General features: G+C 36.4%; 1 protein-coding gene across 5 annotated transcripts in view; it reads left to right on the plus strand.

Annotated features, from left to right (window-relative positions):
- The window catches only part of Micu1 (mitochondrial calcium uptake 1), a 229820-nt gene that overhangs the window by 74783 nt on the left and 137945 nt on the right, over nucleotides 1-17092 (plus strand). For all 5 annotated transcript variants that reach the window (XM_005390006.2, XM_005390008.2, XM_013516918.1 and 2 more), the window contains one exon: nucleotides 14664-14707. In XM_005390006.2, the coding sequence (XP_005390063.1) occupies nucleotides 14664-14707 (44 nt within the window). The remainder of the gene's footprint in view (nucleotides 1-14663; nucleotides 14708-17092) is intronic.

Genomic DNA, 17092 nt, shown 5'->3' on the forward strand with positions numbered 1-17092 from the left:
AAAAAAAAAAAAAAATCTAAGCTAGGCATCATGTGTTTGTGAAAGAACATAGGTCGTTTATGGTGTAGAATTATCTACATTCTAGATTTTATTGCACCCCTGTGGTATTCCTCTATCCTTTGTATTTCACATATGCAGAAAGTATTATAAACCACCTAAAAGGAAGCTACTAAAATGATAACTCTCTGAATAATGAAATGAGAGTATTTTATTCTTCTTTGTATGCTCCTTTATTTTCTAATAGACATCATATCTATTCATTCAGTGTGTTGATTGATTATGGGTTCAGGGATGCAGTAATTCTTGCTGTTGTCAACTAACCCATATTTTATAATAAAAATTATACCAATTAATTGCATTGAAATGTAGATTTAGATCCCTTAAGTTTTGTTCAGCACCTTGTTTTATGAGATGTAAAGAAAGGAAAGTAGGCTTGATATAGACAAAAAAAGATTGCAAAATATCTTCCTGGTTTTTATGACAGTGAAATGTTTTTATTCCTTCAAAATAAACTAGTCCAGATACAATCTCATTTGTATCAGTACCTTTAAAGAAGAATGGTTTTTGCGTCTAATGTGACAGTGAAAATGAGGCAAGATTTTAGACAGACCACTAAAGATTATTTTGTCATTTAAAGAATGTTATTTTTGTCCTTTTGGATGTCATTGTATGTTCTGATGACTTCCATATATTCTGGCACTTAACTTCATAATATTTTGTTCTATAATTTCCTTTCATGGTGCTTGGATCAAACCTAGGTCTTTGAGGATGCTATGCAAGTGCTCAAGCACTAAACCTTATCTCCATCTCTTTTTAAATTTTATTTCGAGACAGGTTTTTACTAAATTGTCTAGGTTAGCTTCAGACTTGCAGACCTCCTGCCTTAGCCTCCTCAGTAGATGAGATTACAAGCATATGTCACTGCGCTGGCTCCTGGCTTCAATCTTTTAATTATTGAAAGACCTGCTACATAAACAGAGTAGTTATTAAATGTTCAATATGCCAAGTACATTCCTGGTTTTCATAAAAAGTCAGAATAATGAATAATTTTCTTCCAAGATGATAACCGTGAGGGGATAGTCTAATATATTAAAATGAGATTCAATGGGAAATTGGCTTCATTTTCATTCACTCATTAGCAAGAATTCCCATAAATGTTGATACAGCAGAAGTAAAGTATATATTACTCCTATATGAATTAAAATAAAGAGTTTTGCTGTAGATATTTTATAGTTTGAATTTATCATCAGATGCCTGGACTGTAGCCAGTAGCTCATATTTCAACTTTGTTTTGTCATGACTTCACACATACTGTATCCCAGGATACCCAACAAATCTAAATTTGTAAGTTTTAGTTTTAGAACAGTTCAAAAATAAGTATGAAGCATAGACTACGTGAAGCCCTAAAATTAAGCAGTTTAAAAATGAGTAGCAAGCTGATGAGTTTGAGAGTGAAAAGTTGACTAGGAGTATTACTATACTGTAAAGTAGCCATAGTTAAGAAGGCAGCACATTAACAGGTTAAAAAAATTGTGTGTGTGACCTGAACATGTCTCATCTCCCTTACCGTAAAATGTGTGTGTCCCCTGGGTATTGTGAATTAGGCAGTTGCTTCAGTATGGGCTTTGAGTGACCGTCACTGTTAGAGTAACCAGTTGTGCATATCCAGGCAATGATTTAGGTAACCAGCAACAGTGGGGAATGTTCTAAAAGTTCCGTGTGGTTGTCAGTTTTGGCCAGTGAGGTGAAGGGTAGTTTCAAGACTGAGCACTTAATTGCCTGAATGAAGCCCTTCCAAGCTCACTTCTTCTGCTAAGATGACCAGCAATGTAACTACTTGCTCAGCATGGTACCTACTTCAGGCTTGTTCTGGGGGTGAGACTGATAATTAAATATGAGGTGGATATGGAAAAAGAGGGAGAAACCAAGTTTCATTGTTTCAGCCGTAGAGATTTTAGAGTTGCTGGGTTCTGTAGCATATAGTATAACACAGCCTACCCTAAATGACACGCACACAAATCTAGGATGTCCTACAGGACAAGGAGCCTGACAGTTCAGTGGCGTTATAATGGTGATTAAGGACAGGGCTTCACTTTAGATTCAAAGAGACTTAAGAGCCTCTGTAACCACACACCACACATGGATCTTGTTTGGGTGCTGATTTGAACAAATCAACTGAGAAAAGGCATTTTTAAGATGAGTGGGGCGCTGGAGATGTAGCTCAGAGGTAGAGCACTTGCCTAGCATGTATGAGGGCCTATGCTCGCTCTCTAGAACGTGAAAATAAATTGGATAAATTTGTTTGTGGAAAAAAAATAAAAATAAAAGTTCCATGTGGGAAAACTTGAACTTTGGTCCGAGCAAAGCATACCCTATTGTAAAGAGGATCCTAGTTTCCTTTACCGTATCCATCTGGCTGAGCCAGTTCATCTTGATGTGCTTTTACCTACATGGGAGATAAAAATAAGAATTAAAAAAAAGGATGCAAAAAGGGAGAAGCATATATCTTATTGTGATTTAGTTCTCCTGAACCCCATATTCTCTCTAGGATGACCTTTTACACCTTTAATGATAGTTTTAACCTCAAGCATTTTTAGTTAGTGGCACATATGTTTGCACTTGATTAAATAGTACAGTGAATACATTTTTAAAACATTTCCACAAGGCCTTCTCCACTTCCCTACTGTGTTCTGCTTTTATTTTTGCTTCCCTACACTGCTGTTTCTGTTGGACTAGGGATGGTCACCATAACCAACCGTCTGTTTCTACGTAACCCGTGAACAGAAGGTGCTTTGTACATTTGTAAATGAGTAGAAGGAAAATCACAGGAATAATGTTTTGTGACACCTGAGAATTATATGAAATCCAGTTTTCAGTATTCATAAAAAGTTTTATGGACATACCTCTGGCTCATTCATTTATGTATGACAGCTTTTGAACTAAACCAACAGTTGAGCAGTTGGAACAGAAATCCTATGTGGCCTATAAACTTGAAGTCTTTGTGTTCTTTTGCTGAAGAAATTTGCTAATACCTGGTGTAGAACAATCTGTGAGAATTAATACATGGGCTGTATTTACACGGAATATGTGAGTCATGGTGTTCTTTTTTCCAAAAATTAATATGTCATGTATTTCCTTGGGCTTCTAGTATGAGAGTTCCGAAATCTAAGCACCTTCAAAACAGTGGGTTTTTTCCTTTTCTTTTTCTTTTTGGGGGAGTGGGAGGGTTGAGACAGGGTCTTGCTGTGTAGTTCAGGCTGGCGTAGAATTCACAGCGATCGTCCTGCCTTAGCCTCTGGAGTGCTGGGATTACAGGCTACACCACCACACCCAGAAGCAGTGCGTTTTTAGATATTAACTGATGTGCCCTAAAACAGGACAGCAAAGTTTTCTCAGAGGCCCTTAACTATAGCAAATAGTTAAGGTTTGGCAGACTGGAGGTAAAAATAGTAAATACTAGGCTTACTTCTGAGATAAGAAAGAATAGTGGAGTGGATCTGGCTTGAGGACTATTATTTGACCACTCCTGTTCTATCTGCTTGTTAGGAGGACTGGCGAAATAATAGTACACATGAAGAACCGTATCTGAAACAGTGCCCTCAGTAAGTGCTGGCTCCCTCTATTACTGTTGTACCTGCTGATATACAAGATTACAAGCATGTGATGAACATAATCTAAGGCGGTTAAAATAATATAAATTGAAGTGAAATAGGAGGATCAAACTAAGTTAGTTCTTGGGTCTGTTATAGTCATAATAATTGTATGTAAAGAAAAGCGTTGGGTTTAGATATCTGCTAGCCATTGTGCCCTGGATTCATCAACGATAACTTTCATGACCTTTGTATACCAATTTAAACTATCAGACTTATAGTCAAAAGTTAAATTGTATATGAGATGTTGCTGAAATCTGAAATTGAACCATATCTGACTATATAAAGATTAACTTAGTTAAAAGAAAACAAGAAGACTAAGAAATATATAGTTATGGGCTAGGGATATAGCTCAGCAGCACAGTGCCTGCCTGGCAAGTGCAAGGTCCTGAGTTTGATTCCCGGTACCAAAATAAAATAAAATATATCTTAAAAAAGAAATGTATAATTATAGACTAAAAGCTTATAGAAAATAAGGTAAAATTTTATCATTCAGACTCTGGACTCTGCTAAAGGACAGAGAATTTTTTTATGCTTAAAACTAAAGTAATACTGTATTCTTCTTGATGGTTTATACTAATTTAAAATAGTATAATTTAATCATATACTATATGTTATACAATGAATATATCTTGTGTAAGCCACAAAAAATAGGTGTCATCTAAGTATGAAATGCCTTGAAGTTTGTCATTCACAACTTGCACATTCTGAATTCATTAAATGGCTACTTTTGACAATCCAAGTTAGTAGTTGGGCCTTTGAATAAAGCCAAAGTGGTTAAATTTTGCTTAAAAATGTGTGTAAAGACTTCTTTCTGCAGTAACAGTGCCTCAGCTTGGACCATTTCACATTTAGGCAGAAATATTTACTGATTTATATTCCCCTGTTGTCTTCTTGGTGAACTGGTTTATTTTAATACCAGAATGGCTTGAGTTCAAATGGTTTTTATTGTCTAGGTAGCAAGAGTTAGAGATTTGAAATTGACACAGGGGAAAAATATAACACCCAACTCACTAAATGTCAAGTACACCAAGGTTGTGTTCCCCATAATCAAAGAATGAATTCTAAGGAACAATGGAGGTTAAAAATAGGAAAAATTTATTGTGATATAGCTCCTGAGAGGATAGGAGGGGACCCTAAAGTGGGTTGCCAACAAGCCCATTTCTCAAAGGAAGTTTTAAAGAGCAAAATCATGAGGTTGGTCAAAATTATAATCAACCAATGAGATTACAAGTATAGCTGCTCAGGTAATATTGGTCCAGTGGGTAAGTAGGTTGCATAGTAAGGGTACATGGAAAGAACAAAGGCATTTTTAGGAAGGGATGGCTCAGGAGGTCCTGGTCACCCACCTGGGTGACTGATGTCTACCTAGACTTTATTGGGCCAGGTAATATCAATTATTGTATAATCTACTATACTATAGGGAGGCATATAAGCCTGGTCATTTCAACTTTATCTTGAGGCCCTGCCATCAACAGATGTCCCTCCAGCCACAGTTGTAATGTGTTCTGTACCAATTCCCTTGAGGGCTTAGCCCTGACTGCCTATAATATTTCTACCTAACGTCGCTGTCTATAATAAAATGCAGAAGACATAAGTTTTTAAAGTAAAAGAAGACAGTTTATTTGAAGATGGGAGAAAAGGAAAAGAGAGAGCCGAGCATATACTCTGGATGACTAAGGGTATAATGTTTTGGAAGAAGGCCGAAGAGACAAGTATGTCAGTATGTTGCTGATGTCCTTTTTATTTATTTATTTTATTTATTTATTTAAAAGAGTAAAAGAAGGATAACATGGTAATAGGGGGATTTACTGAATTACAGACAAAGTGGTAAGACATTATCAGTGGTTGTTATTTTACCTACTGGTATCTTCAAGATAGTTTCTCAGGAAAACAAATAAATAATAGTGAGTTACAGACAAAAATGGTAGGAAATTATCAGTGGTTGTGGTACTATACTTTGGTTTCTTCAAAGTGGTTTCTAGGGAAAACAAATAGAGCTATACATGAGTGATCAATTAAATAATCATTGACTATTCTCAATGGTTGTTGTTGAAAATACATAGTAATAAACATACATCCATTTATGAAATAGTATAGGAACAATAGAAACATTACAGAGTTATGGACAGATTGATAGGAAATCATCAATGGCTGCTGCAATACATGTTGGCGTCCTCAAAGTGGTTTCTCAGGAAAACAAAGATATGCAAGAAAGATCAAACAAGTAGTTACAGCCCAAGGGTTGCGAAAAATAGCAGGTTACCTCATCAGTGACTCTCCTCACTGAGGTGTGACGGCTGGAAGGAAGGCCAGGACTGAAAAGAAGGACTGAGAGACCAGCACCAGTGTTCAGGAATGGGCCGTCCACTTTTTCCTCTATAGTCATGATTACATGGGGCTCCTACTTGAAGATAACGGTCTGGCCAGAGAGAGAAAGGAGAATATGCCCTGGGCCCCTTCATTCCTGTTGGACCAGCTGGTAGGAGGGGTCTGAGCTCTGGGGCCTTCGCTTCAGAGGGCAGTCCGACCTCTAGTGGTCACCTTTACAGTCAGGGCATGGCCCACGGGGCTTCTTAGGGCAGTCCCTCTTGAGGTGGCCTGGCTTTTGACAGCAGTAGCAGATGAATGTAGTCAACGAGTTCTTCTTGGGGCCTGGAAAATCAGACTTAGGGTCTGTTTCTCTTAGTGCTGCAACAAAGGCAGCTGTTTTTTCTCAGTCTCTTTGTTTTCTCTCCTTGGCCGCCTCCTCCTCACTTCTATAAAATACTGAGGAGGCAATTCTTACTAACATCTCAAGTGAGCTATCTGGGGCAAAAGCCATTTTTTGTAGCTTTTTTCTACTATTTGGGGCTGACTGAGTAATAAACTTACCTTAAAGAATAGTTTGTCCCTCTACTGAACTGGGATCCAGGGAAGTATGCTTTGTCATTGCCTCTTATCTAAGAAAGCAGAGGGGTGTTCTCTCCAGCCTCGCAGCGCATTGGGATCACACAACCATTAGTATCCTCTCCCCAACTGTCTACACAGGAGGCAGGAACATGTGGATGAAGTCCTTTGCCTGCTAGTCAGTCTCAGCACCATCAGGTGCAAAGTGTCCCAGGCAGGTAACCTAGACACATACCTTCTCCATGAAGGCAGTTCTTCAAAATCTGAATATTGGGCACCCGTGTAATCCATGAAGTCTCAGTGCAGACCTCTCCAAAGCTCCATTTGCTCCTCCACGACAGCCTGTACAGTTAGGGGAAGAATGGCCTCCAGGGCGTTCCCCGGGTGTTGCACAAGGTCCTCCTGGTTTCCAGCTCCTGAATGGCTCCCACATCCCCAGTCAGCTCGACCTCTGAGTCGTCGGGCATCATTACTCTCATGTCCTCCGAGTCCTTGTTCAGCAGCTGCTCCTCCGCTGATTCCTGACCTTTCTGGCTCTCAAGGGCAGGGCCAAGAGTGACCCGCTGTGTGGCATGTTTTCCCAGAGGTTTCTCCATGTCGAGATGGTTCATGCACGTCTCTGGGTGGGCCTGTTGTGTCAGTGCTTCTCTGTGGCATGGCGTTTCTTGGGCAGCAGCCGGCCCGAGGGCGGCACACGTCTCCACGCCACTTCCCAGGTGCCTGCTGCCTGCCTTTCCAGGCGCCTGCACGGCCCGGTGCTCCGGGGCCCAAAGGGCCAGTGCTCCCCAGCCGCGCAGCCTCCCAGAGCAGGCGCCTGCGGCCTGCCTGCCTCCCCAGGCACCTCCTGATGTCCTTTTTGAAAGAGTATCATAAGAGGCACATAAAATTTATCATCTTAACCATTTTTAAGTGTAGAGCTATGTAGTACTAACAACATATGTAGTTTTTAAACAGCTTTGCCTCTTTGTTTTCCTCTCTCCCTCTTTTCCTTCTTTATTCTCCTTAATATAGACCTGGAACTAACTTATGTAAGTATTAAATTTTACTTAGATTTTTTCAGGTGTATAAGTAATATAGAAAACAACAGAAACTATCTCTGTACCCATCTCTGATATATTTTACATAGAAACTCTGCCCTATAAGCCATAGCTGCAGATCACATACCATGGGGAATATAGAGCCACAGCCAGTCTGTCTGAATAATAACATAAAATTTCATAAGTGTGAGATACTGAAATTTTAAGGTTATTACTGAAGCATTGCTGCTACATTTCCCATGCTTTTTTATGTTAAATGTGTGTAGCTATTCTTTTTTCACTGTTTTCTTATGAATATCAATTCTGTAAACCTGTACAAATATACCAGTATTAATTTATCCATGTTCCCATAGATGAATGTTTAATTCGTTTGTAATTTTATTGGTCAGCTGTTGTGGTGTAACAACCCACAAAATGTCAGTGGTGAAAACCCACAAGTTTGTGTAGCTCACGCATCTGCATATCATGCAAGGTGTGTTCTTATCTCAGCCAGCTCTGCTTTCTAGATAAGCTAATCTTGGCTAGGGCAACACTGCTTCATGGTTTTATCACCAGCCTGTCCTCCCACCCCACCCCCAGTACCAGGGCATGAAACTAAGGCTTTCACATTCAGCTCCATCCCCAGCCCTTTTTATTTTGAAACAAAGTCTCATTAAGTTGCCCAGGCTAGGCTTAAAGATTCCCCCTGCCTCAGCCTCCCAAAAAGCTGGTGTGCATCACCACACCCAGCTACGTTTATCATCTTTTAAAACTGCAAGTTAGTCCGGGATGTATTCTTCTCATAGTGACAATAGAAGTGCAAGAAGGCAAGGCACACTTCTAAAAGCCGTTTAAAGGATACTTATATCCTCACTGGTGATATCCCACTGGCCAAAGCCAGTCATAGAATAGAGCTAAAGTCAAGGGCTTTCCTCATGGAGGCCAAGGGCAAGGAAATAAATATTTAAGAACAATAATCTATCATGCCAGTTTTTGCTATTACACTGTACTACACTTCCCTATGTTACTTCTTGTGTGTTTGCAAGAGGTTATTTTGAGCATATGCCTGGAAATGGACTTGCTGGCCTGTAGGCACCTTCCTCTTCACATTTGTTAGACATTGCCAAACTTTTTTCCAAAATAGATACAATAATTTATGTATTGTATCTTCTAAGAATATATGAGAGTCTCCTCTACATTCCTGTTGTAATTTGGTATTTTCAGACTTAAACTTTTAGCAAACTGATGAGAATAAATTATTGTATCTTTGTGGTTTTATTTTGTGTCTTACTAACTACTGATGAGGCTTACCTTTTAAGCGTGTTATTGACTACACACATTGCCATTTCTGTGAATTGCCTGTTATATTTTCAGCTTATTTTTCTCTGTGATTTTCTCTTGATTAGTAAACACTTAATATATTCTCTGTTAAAACGTTATATGCACTAGCTTTCAGAAAGCCTGTCTTTTTATTTTGCCTGTGGTAATTTTTAATGTATAGAAGTTGTCAATATTAGTACTTCCAAATGTATCAGTCTTTTGCTTGTTGATTAATACTGTCTCTTTTCAACTGCTTCACTGAGGTATAATTAACATAAATAAACAGCACATATTTACAAAATGTTCAACGAGTTTTTACATATTAGTCATATGTATGTACTGCTGAAACCATCACCACAATCAATATAATAAATATCATGACTGATGAAAAACTTCCTCATTCCTATTTATAATCCTTATTTTCCTCTTTTCCTTAAACTGAAAGTCTTATGAAGCCACTGGTCTGCTTTCCTTTGCCATATCCTTACTGATTCTTGGTCTACTTTCTCTATCAGTTATTGAGAGAAGAGCATTGATTTAGGACTTTAGTTGTGGATTTGTCTGTTCATCCTTTCAGTTCTGTGAGTTTTTTGCTTCATGCTTTTTGAAGCTTTCTTATTAGGCGCATTCCTGTTTAGATCGTTACATTGTTTGGTGAATGGACACCCTTCTGTTTATACAATTGACCCACTTTATCCCTACGAATATTTTTTTGCTCTGAAGTCTTTGTAGCCTAATATTTACATAGACATTTCATATTTCTTCTGGTTAATATTTTCGTCATTTATCTTTTTCCACTGTTACTTTTAAATCTATACCATTATATTTAAAATAGGTATTTTGTGGCCATGTAGTTGGATCTTTTTATCCAATATGTTAGCCTTTACTTTTTCATTAGTACGTTCAGATTATTTATATTTAAGATAATTGTTTGAATATTTTGGTATATTTAATTTTAATTGATCTTTTTTGGGTTTCAACATACTTCTCTGAATGTATTTATTTTATTGATTGCTGTAAGAATTGTATATAATTTATATTTATATTTTACCATTTCAAGTGGATATAGATATTGTATCACTTTTTTTTTTTTTTTGAATTTAAAAGGCCAACGAGAAAGGGTAGTAAAGTCAGACCTTGCTTTAGAGTGTGCAAACCATTTCCCCTGTTGTTTAGGTACTGGGCATTGAACTCAGGACCTTGTGCTTGCCAGACAGGTGCTTGTACCACTGATCTATATCCCTGGCTAGATATCCCCTTACTTTTTAATTCCCTCTTCACTTTATGTTTTGGTGATGTTTGCAGTATATCCATATAAATTGAAAACCCTACCAAATATTGTTTACATAACAAACTTAAGAGGAGATTGTATATTTTATATATACACATATACACTAGTTATTTCAGTTCTCTCATTATTCCTTAAGTACCAAATTTCCCTCTGCTTTTATTTCCTCTCCCTCTAAAGAATAAAATGTCTTAGAGCAGGACTCTGAGTGATTAATTCACTAAGTTTTCCTTGTCTTGGAATATTTTGTTTTCATTCTTCAAGTATATTTTTACTCAAATAAAGAATTCTGAATCGAGGTTCTTTTCTTTCAGCATTTCAAACTGGCTACTTCAAAGTTTTATTGTTGGTACCCCTCCGCCCTCTCACCACTTTGATTGTTTTTTCTTTTGTATTTTTGATTTAATTTATCCTATTCTGGGTTTGCTGCATACCTGAATCTATAATCACATTGCTGAGGCAAATGATGTAAATGAAAAGAAATGGAATCCAAGAAGGAACTTCTAAGATGAATATTTTAGGGGTAGGGACAATCATACAATGAGTTCAGTCAAAAGTGGGCAAAAATAAATGAAAATGATTGGAAGAAAGTAGAAATACAGATGTGTGGTTTTAGGCAAATTATTTAACATCTCCAGATCTTAATTTTTTCATTTGTAAAGTTGATATGATAGTAATAACTAATATGATTATTAAAATTACAAAATATAAATATATATTTATGTCAGCCATTTCAGGGCCTACCGCAAATGCTCAATGAATAGTAATTTATTAAAGTGGTTATTAAGATAAGATAAAACCAAGTATTTATAAAACCTGGTACACTAGAAGTATACTTTCTTTTGCTAGTTTATATTAGCTTACATTGCTGAAAAATAACATTTTAATAAAGGTATAGAACAAATTCAAGTGCTAAGCTAGAAGATGAATCTAAACTTTCAAGTGGTAGCTGGGACTTCAAAATTACTTAGTTTCCTTTTACTGAAACTATACATTATGGATCTTGTAATAAAACATTTGTTCAGTTTTCCTTTTTGTCATTTGACAAAATGAATTGCATAAAATCAGTTGCTGTCATCTTTGAAACAAGTTCTCCTTTTAAGTGTTTACACTGAGGCTTAAACTGAGACTATTCTTTTAAGAATTTCTGTACTTTTAAATTTTTTTATGTGGGATTTGAGGTAACTGCCATAATTTAAAAATTGTTAGCCTCAGCCTCCTTATTAACAAAAAGGGGAAGATAATATTTACTGAATACTATGACTATTAAGTGACTTTTCTTTAAAGAAAAACCTAAGGATCATAGAAAGCACCGTAGTAAAAACAATATAGTATCCACTATTTCTAACTGGAACTAAAGATTTGGGGTAAAGAAATAAAAGGTGAGCTGTGTCACTGGAAGTCAACTGGCTAGCACTTTCAAACTGCACACACTGATTTTTAGTTTATTCTCTATCTTCTCCCCTAATCTGAATAATTGAGACTGATAGAGTAGTAGGAAGTTTATATTACACCATCCTTCCACATTTCTCACACGTTACTTCTAACCATAAAGAACTGATTTAAACTGGGTTTGATAGTACAAACCTGTAATCCCAGTACTCAGAAGGCTGAGGCAGGAGTATCACAAGTTCCCGGCCAGCCTAGGCTACTTAGTGAGACTCTGTCTCAAAATTTAAAAAGGACTGGAGATTAGTTTAGTGGTTGAGTGCTTGCCTAACATTTGCAAAGCCTTGAATTCAGTCCCTGGTACAGTACCACCAAAAAAAATAGAAAAGAAAACGTAAAAATGTAAAACAAAACAAAACTGATCTTTCACTCATCCTCTTCATTTGGCAGGGCGGGTCAAGAGTTGAGAATCTTAAGGTGAAATAATTTTTCTAACCTAAAATTGTGAAACTCTTGTCTTTCTTTATGTCAGTGTTTGCTTATAAATGGCAGAATTCTCAGTAAGTGCTAACTTGTCTTTGCTCTTTTTGACTTTAAAATGCACATGATAAAACATTTCCTAAACTATAATGAAGAGCATAAAAGGGAAAACATAAAGCTTTTTCATCTTTTCATCCCCCAAGTTCATCTCATGGAAACAGTGACTTAAACTTTAACCTTGCCATTTTTAGTTCTTCTAGGTACTGTATTAACCATATATCTTAAAATCTATGCCATTTACAGCTGGATATGGTGGTGTAAGCCTATAATCCCAGCATTGAGGGAAGCTGAGGCAGGAGAATTGCAAATTTGAGTCTCTCCTGGGGAGCTCTATGAGATCCTGTCTCAAAATGAAAAATAAAAAGGGATAAGGAGGTAGCTCAGTGGTAGCACATCTCTGAGTTTGACCCCCAGTATGTACTGCCAATAAATAAGTAAATAAATAAAATCAGTGCTATTTAGTATAGTAGCTTATAGCCACACATGGCTATTGATACTTAAAAATGTGACAAGTCTAAGTTGAAAATGTGCCATAATTGTAAAATACACTTGGATTTTGAAAACTTAGTAAAAAAAAAGTAAGGCTGTTAATTTATATTTTCTCTTGACTACTACTTGATTTGAAACTATTTTAGATATATCTAGTAATATATATTAAAATTAATCTGTTTCTTTTTATCATTTTAAAAGTAACTGTTACTAGAATTTCGGTTACTCGTGACTTGTATTTGTTGCTCATCTTTGTTTCTGTTGGGCAGTGCTGCTTGTTAGTCAGTGTATACACTGTGTCGCCTGTCGTAGGTGAATCCAGTTTCACTCATGAGAAATTTGAGTCTAGGCTAATGCTTATTCCTTTTTAAGAATATAGAAAGTTATTATTTCCTTGAAAATTCTGGGAATTTCTTTTCCTTGGAACACTTAGTAAGGTCTTTAAGTTTGTCTCTCCAGTTCTGAGAATTTTTGTCAATATTTTTTGGATTATTTCCTCCCTATTTGTGAATAGAAAAAGGTCTTGTATTAAACCTCTTGAATTCTCTGTTTTTCTATAACTTTGTTTCTGTTTTTCCATCTTGATGTCTTTTTGTCAGTAGTCTGGAAGGTTGCCTTATCCTCATCTTTTGATGGTATGGTAAAAAATTGAGGGAGATAAATAATCTAAGTTTTAATTACCTAGAACTCTTGTTCTCTGTTTTATCATAGAAGCTTCTTTTTGACTGTTACTTTTCCAGAGTTTCAAATTAGAATGTTTCTAAAATTCCCTTTGGTTTCCTAAATTATATGTTTCATTTTACAGTCAGTGGTTCAGTTTGTTCAGGGCAGCATTCTAGAAGATGAAGCACCTTTCAGATAAAGAGAATGTGTAACGAAACACTTAGAAGTAGAGATGTAAACAGCTTCTTCTGAGCAGATGGAATCTGATTGTGAACACCATGGGCACTGTGCTCATACCTGAGCTCCTACGAGTACAGTCAGAACTGAAAGAAAAGAACTGAGTAATTATGCAAGAAAAGTAATTGTATTTGGGACTCATTTCTTCATGCTCAAAACTCATACAACACCCTCTTGCTGAACTAAGTGTCTGCTTCCTTATAAGGTTAATTATTACATCCATACATATTTCTAACAGAATTGTGACTAAGATAGAAACTGTATGCTATTAGTTCTTTTGAGCATACTTACTGATCAAGCATTGTTCAAGTGCTAGAGATAAAGCAGTGTACAAAGACAAAAAAATCCTTGCTCTTAAGGCACTTAATATATTTACTTTTATCTTTCAAAGAGCTCAGAATTGAAAACTAGGTATTCTAGAGTAAAGGGAGGATTAGGCTGTATACTCTGGCATGCACTTGTAATCCCAGCTACTTGGAAAGCTGAGGCAGGTGGACCACAAGTTTGAGGACACCTCATGCAGTTTAGCAAAAGCCTGTCTCAAAACGAAATAAATAAAAAGGGCCGAGGATGTGGTTCAGTGGCAGAGTACCCTTGGCTCAATTGGTTACTGGGGGGGGGCGGTAATAGTAAGATTGGCATTTTGTGTCTGTTGGATTTGTTGCAGAGGTTCTTTTAGTACTGAACCCTTTTCTTTAACTTAATAATAATTTTTTTTTGCATTCAGATTAAACTAATATCCCTTCCCTTAACTAAAGGCGATTTAATGGAAAGAGCACCAGCCTGGGGACAGGTCCAGAGGTCTAGTTAAACTCCACCATTTAGTAGGCTTGCTCATAAAACTTACCCCTACAGACCCTCACTTTTCTGAGACATAAAGTAAAAGAGTATTTTTTAGCACTAACAGTTGGGAGTCTGTAAGTTGGCAAAATACTCATTTGCGTGGATTTTTTTTTTTTTTTTTTTGAGATAGGCTCTCACTGTGTAGTTCAGGCTGCCCTTGATTTCACTGTATAGCCTAGGCTGGCCTTGAACTGATGGCAGTCCTCCTACTTGTGTGCATTTTGAATAGATATTGACATTTATTTGAATAATTGGAAACAAAACTAAGCTGTTATTTTTTATGTTTCATTTGAGTTATCAGTGACTACATAAATTTACTTTTTTTTTTTTTTTATACAGATTTGGGCCTGGATCAGTATATTATAAAACGCTTTGATGGAAAGGTGAGCAAACTGTTACACACACACACTTACATATCCTGTTGTTTAAGATTTTCAGGCTCTTCTAATCTTATGTATGAGAGATCCCAGAACACTTGTCTCTTTTGTTAAAAAAGTATGCATAGGTTAGGAGGTCTGTGCCTTCAAATGCTTCCATGGATAGAATCAAGCACAAGTTTCTTTTATATTTTTTCCATATGAGGTAACTTTCATAGGTTGCTTGCTCTATATTAAGGGCTAATTCAGTGTTGTTGACTCTTGCATGTTAGCTCAATAGTTGTCATAAAGATTAAGTCCCACAGTGTTAATTTGCATTTCTTATAAGACATCTGATTTGACCTTTAAACTGTGTGATAGCATGTAGCAGTTATTCGAACTACAAAATTACAAAGGTTCTTATAGCACTTTTGTATCAGTTATGCTAAATACACCAAATTTACATATATTTGCGTTATGCTTAATTTTGATTCTTTATTTCATACCTGAATAAATCATGTAATGAATTATTTATAGGTACAACAAATGAAACTTGCAATTTTATTACCTCAGTAAGCAGTCAAATATGTTTTTCCCTTTCAGTCTAAATTCTTCAAAATAAAAAAGAAAACATTACACAGGGTCAGAGAAAAGTAAAGGGTAAGTTTTACAGAGGAGGGGGAAGAAAGTACATCGGGAAAAAAAAGAGCCAGGTCTGGCTTTATAGAGGATAAAGGGAAAGAAATCAGAAGGAAAATCATGAATTGGGTCTGAGTTCAGAATCTGTGGCAGACCAGGCCCCTGTCTAACCTGTCTCTGTATCACTCAGAGTCCAGCATAGGCCTGGCACCCTGGTGGTGACCAATACGTGTTTGATGACTTGCCAAGAATCTCCTTGTCCATCATATATTCCATAGAGGTATGATTCAGTAAGTCAACAACATCTTATAACAGAGACAGTTTAACAAATAACTTGTTTTGGTCACTGAAGGAATCCAGAGTAACGTGAGAATATTATCCTCTCTTGTTACATATGTAAACCATGTAAAGAAGTTGAATATATGAGACAAAGTGGTACTGTCTCTATATTTAGAAAGCAGACTTCACAAGTTAAAGTTGCAAACATTTATTGTACACTGAAGTATAAAATTCTGAATTGGAGTAAGAAGGCAAGATTTAGGAACATTAGTGTATAATGCTTAAAAGTACAACTTGTATGAAAGTCAGGAATTTAGAAGTTGACTTTATGGCACCAAGGGAACAAGTTCTGAAAGAAAAAATAGGAGATTCTTCTTAGGAGGTGTAGAATTGAACCAGTGACCCTAAGCCAGCCAGCTCATCCCTAGCAGTAACTAAACAGTCCGGAGCTCCCATTCATGCATCTTCTGATATGTACACTGACTCTCTTTCCCAGATTCTTCATTAAAATTTACACTGATTTCCATAAAATACATTTTAGAGAGAAAGTTTTTTTGGCTCACACTATGACATACTTGAGGTGTTGTTTTAGAGAGAAAGGCATCTTAAATAAGACTTTTATATTGAGCTTACCTCTGGTTTATGTCTTTATGAATAACCTTTTGTTTCATATGAAATTTGAGAAAATAGTTTCTATTCTATTTTAAAATGCTAAATGATAAGGCATGCAAAACTCATTCAGTGTTCAATCAGTTTAAAAGTTTTTCCAGGTTTTTTGTTATGTATGAAGTCCTTCATTTGATAGTTATGAGAGAAGGTTCATTACTTACTCAACTGTATTATTTTCTTATGTTTTAATGACTTTGTCTCTTGGTTAGAAAATCTTAATTCTTAAATAGTGCTTTCTAGAGTACGTAAGTTGTACAAGAATTTTCTGCTGAAAAGCCAGATATGTGTGGTTAATTATAGTCAACTTCACGCATTATTACCAGAACTACAGTTGAAAAGCTAGATACCCTGGAAGAATTTCCTTCTAGATTTACTTTCTCTCTCTCTCTCTCTCTCTGTCTCTCTCTGTCTCTCTCTGTCTCTCTCTCTCTCTCTCTCTCTCTCTCTCTCTTGCTCTGTCTTCCTCTCTCCCTCTCTCCCTCTCTCTCTCTCTCTCTGTCTCTCTCTCTCTCATGCAAGATAACTAGATACGACATGCTGAGACAGAATGGTTTACTTCCATCATAAGCTTCCATTACTTAAGCTGCCATTATTTTAATTTTTAATGTAACATTTAACAAACTCTGTTTTTTGACCAGTATTACACATTAGTTTATCTTACTGCCCTCTAATTGAATTATATTTTGACTTTTATGTAATTGAAAGCAATAACAAATGTAAAATAAAAATAACATTTTCCTGGGGTGTGTTTTCCTTTATTTCCAGATGCCAAGTAGAAAAGAATAGCCAAACTATATTGACAAATAATTGGGTACCTGTTTTTTG

Source organism: Chinchilla lanigera, unplaced genomic scaffold (genome assembly GCF_000276665.1).
Source record: "Chinchilla lanigera isolate Chin_1 unplaced genomic scaffold, ChiLan1.0 scaffold00036, whole genome shotgun sequence".
Classification (NCBI taxonomy): domain Eukaryota; kingdom Metazoa; phylum Chordata; class Mammalia; order Rodentia; family Chinchillidae; genus Chinchilla; species Chinchilla lanigera.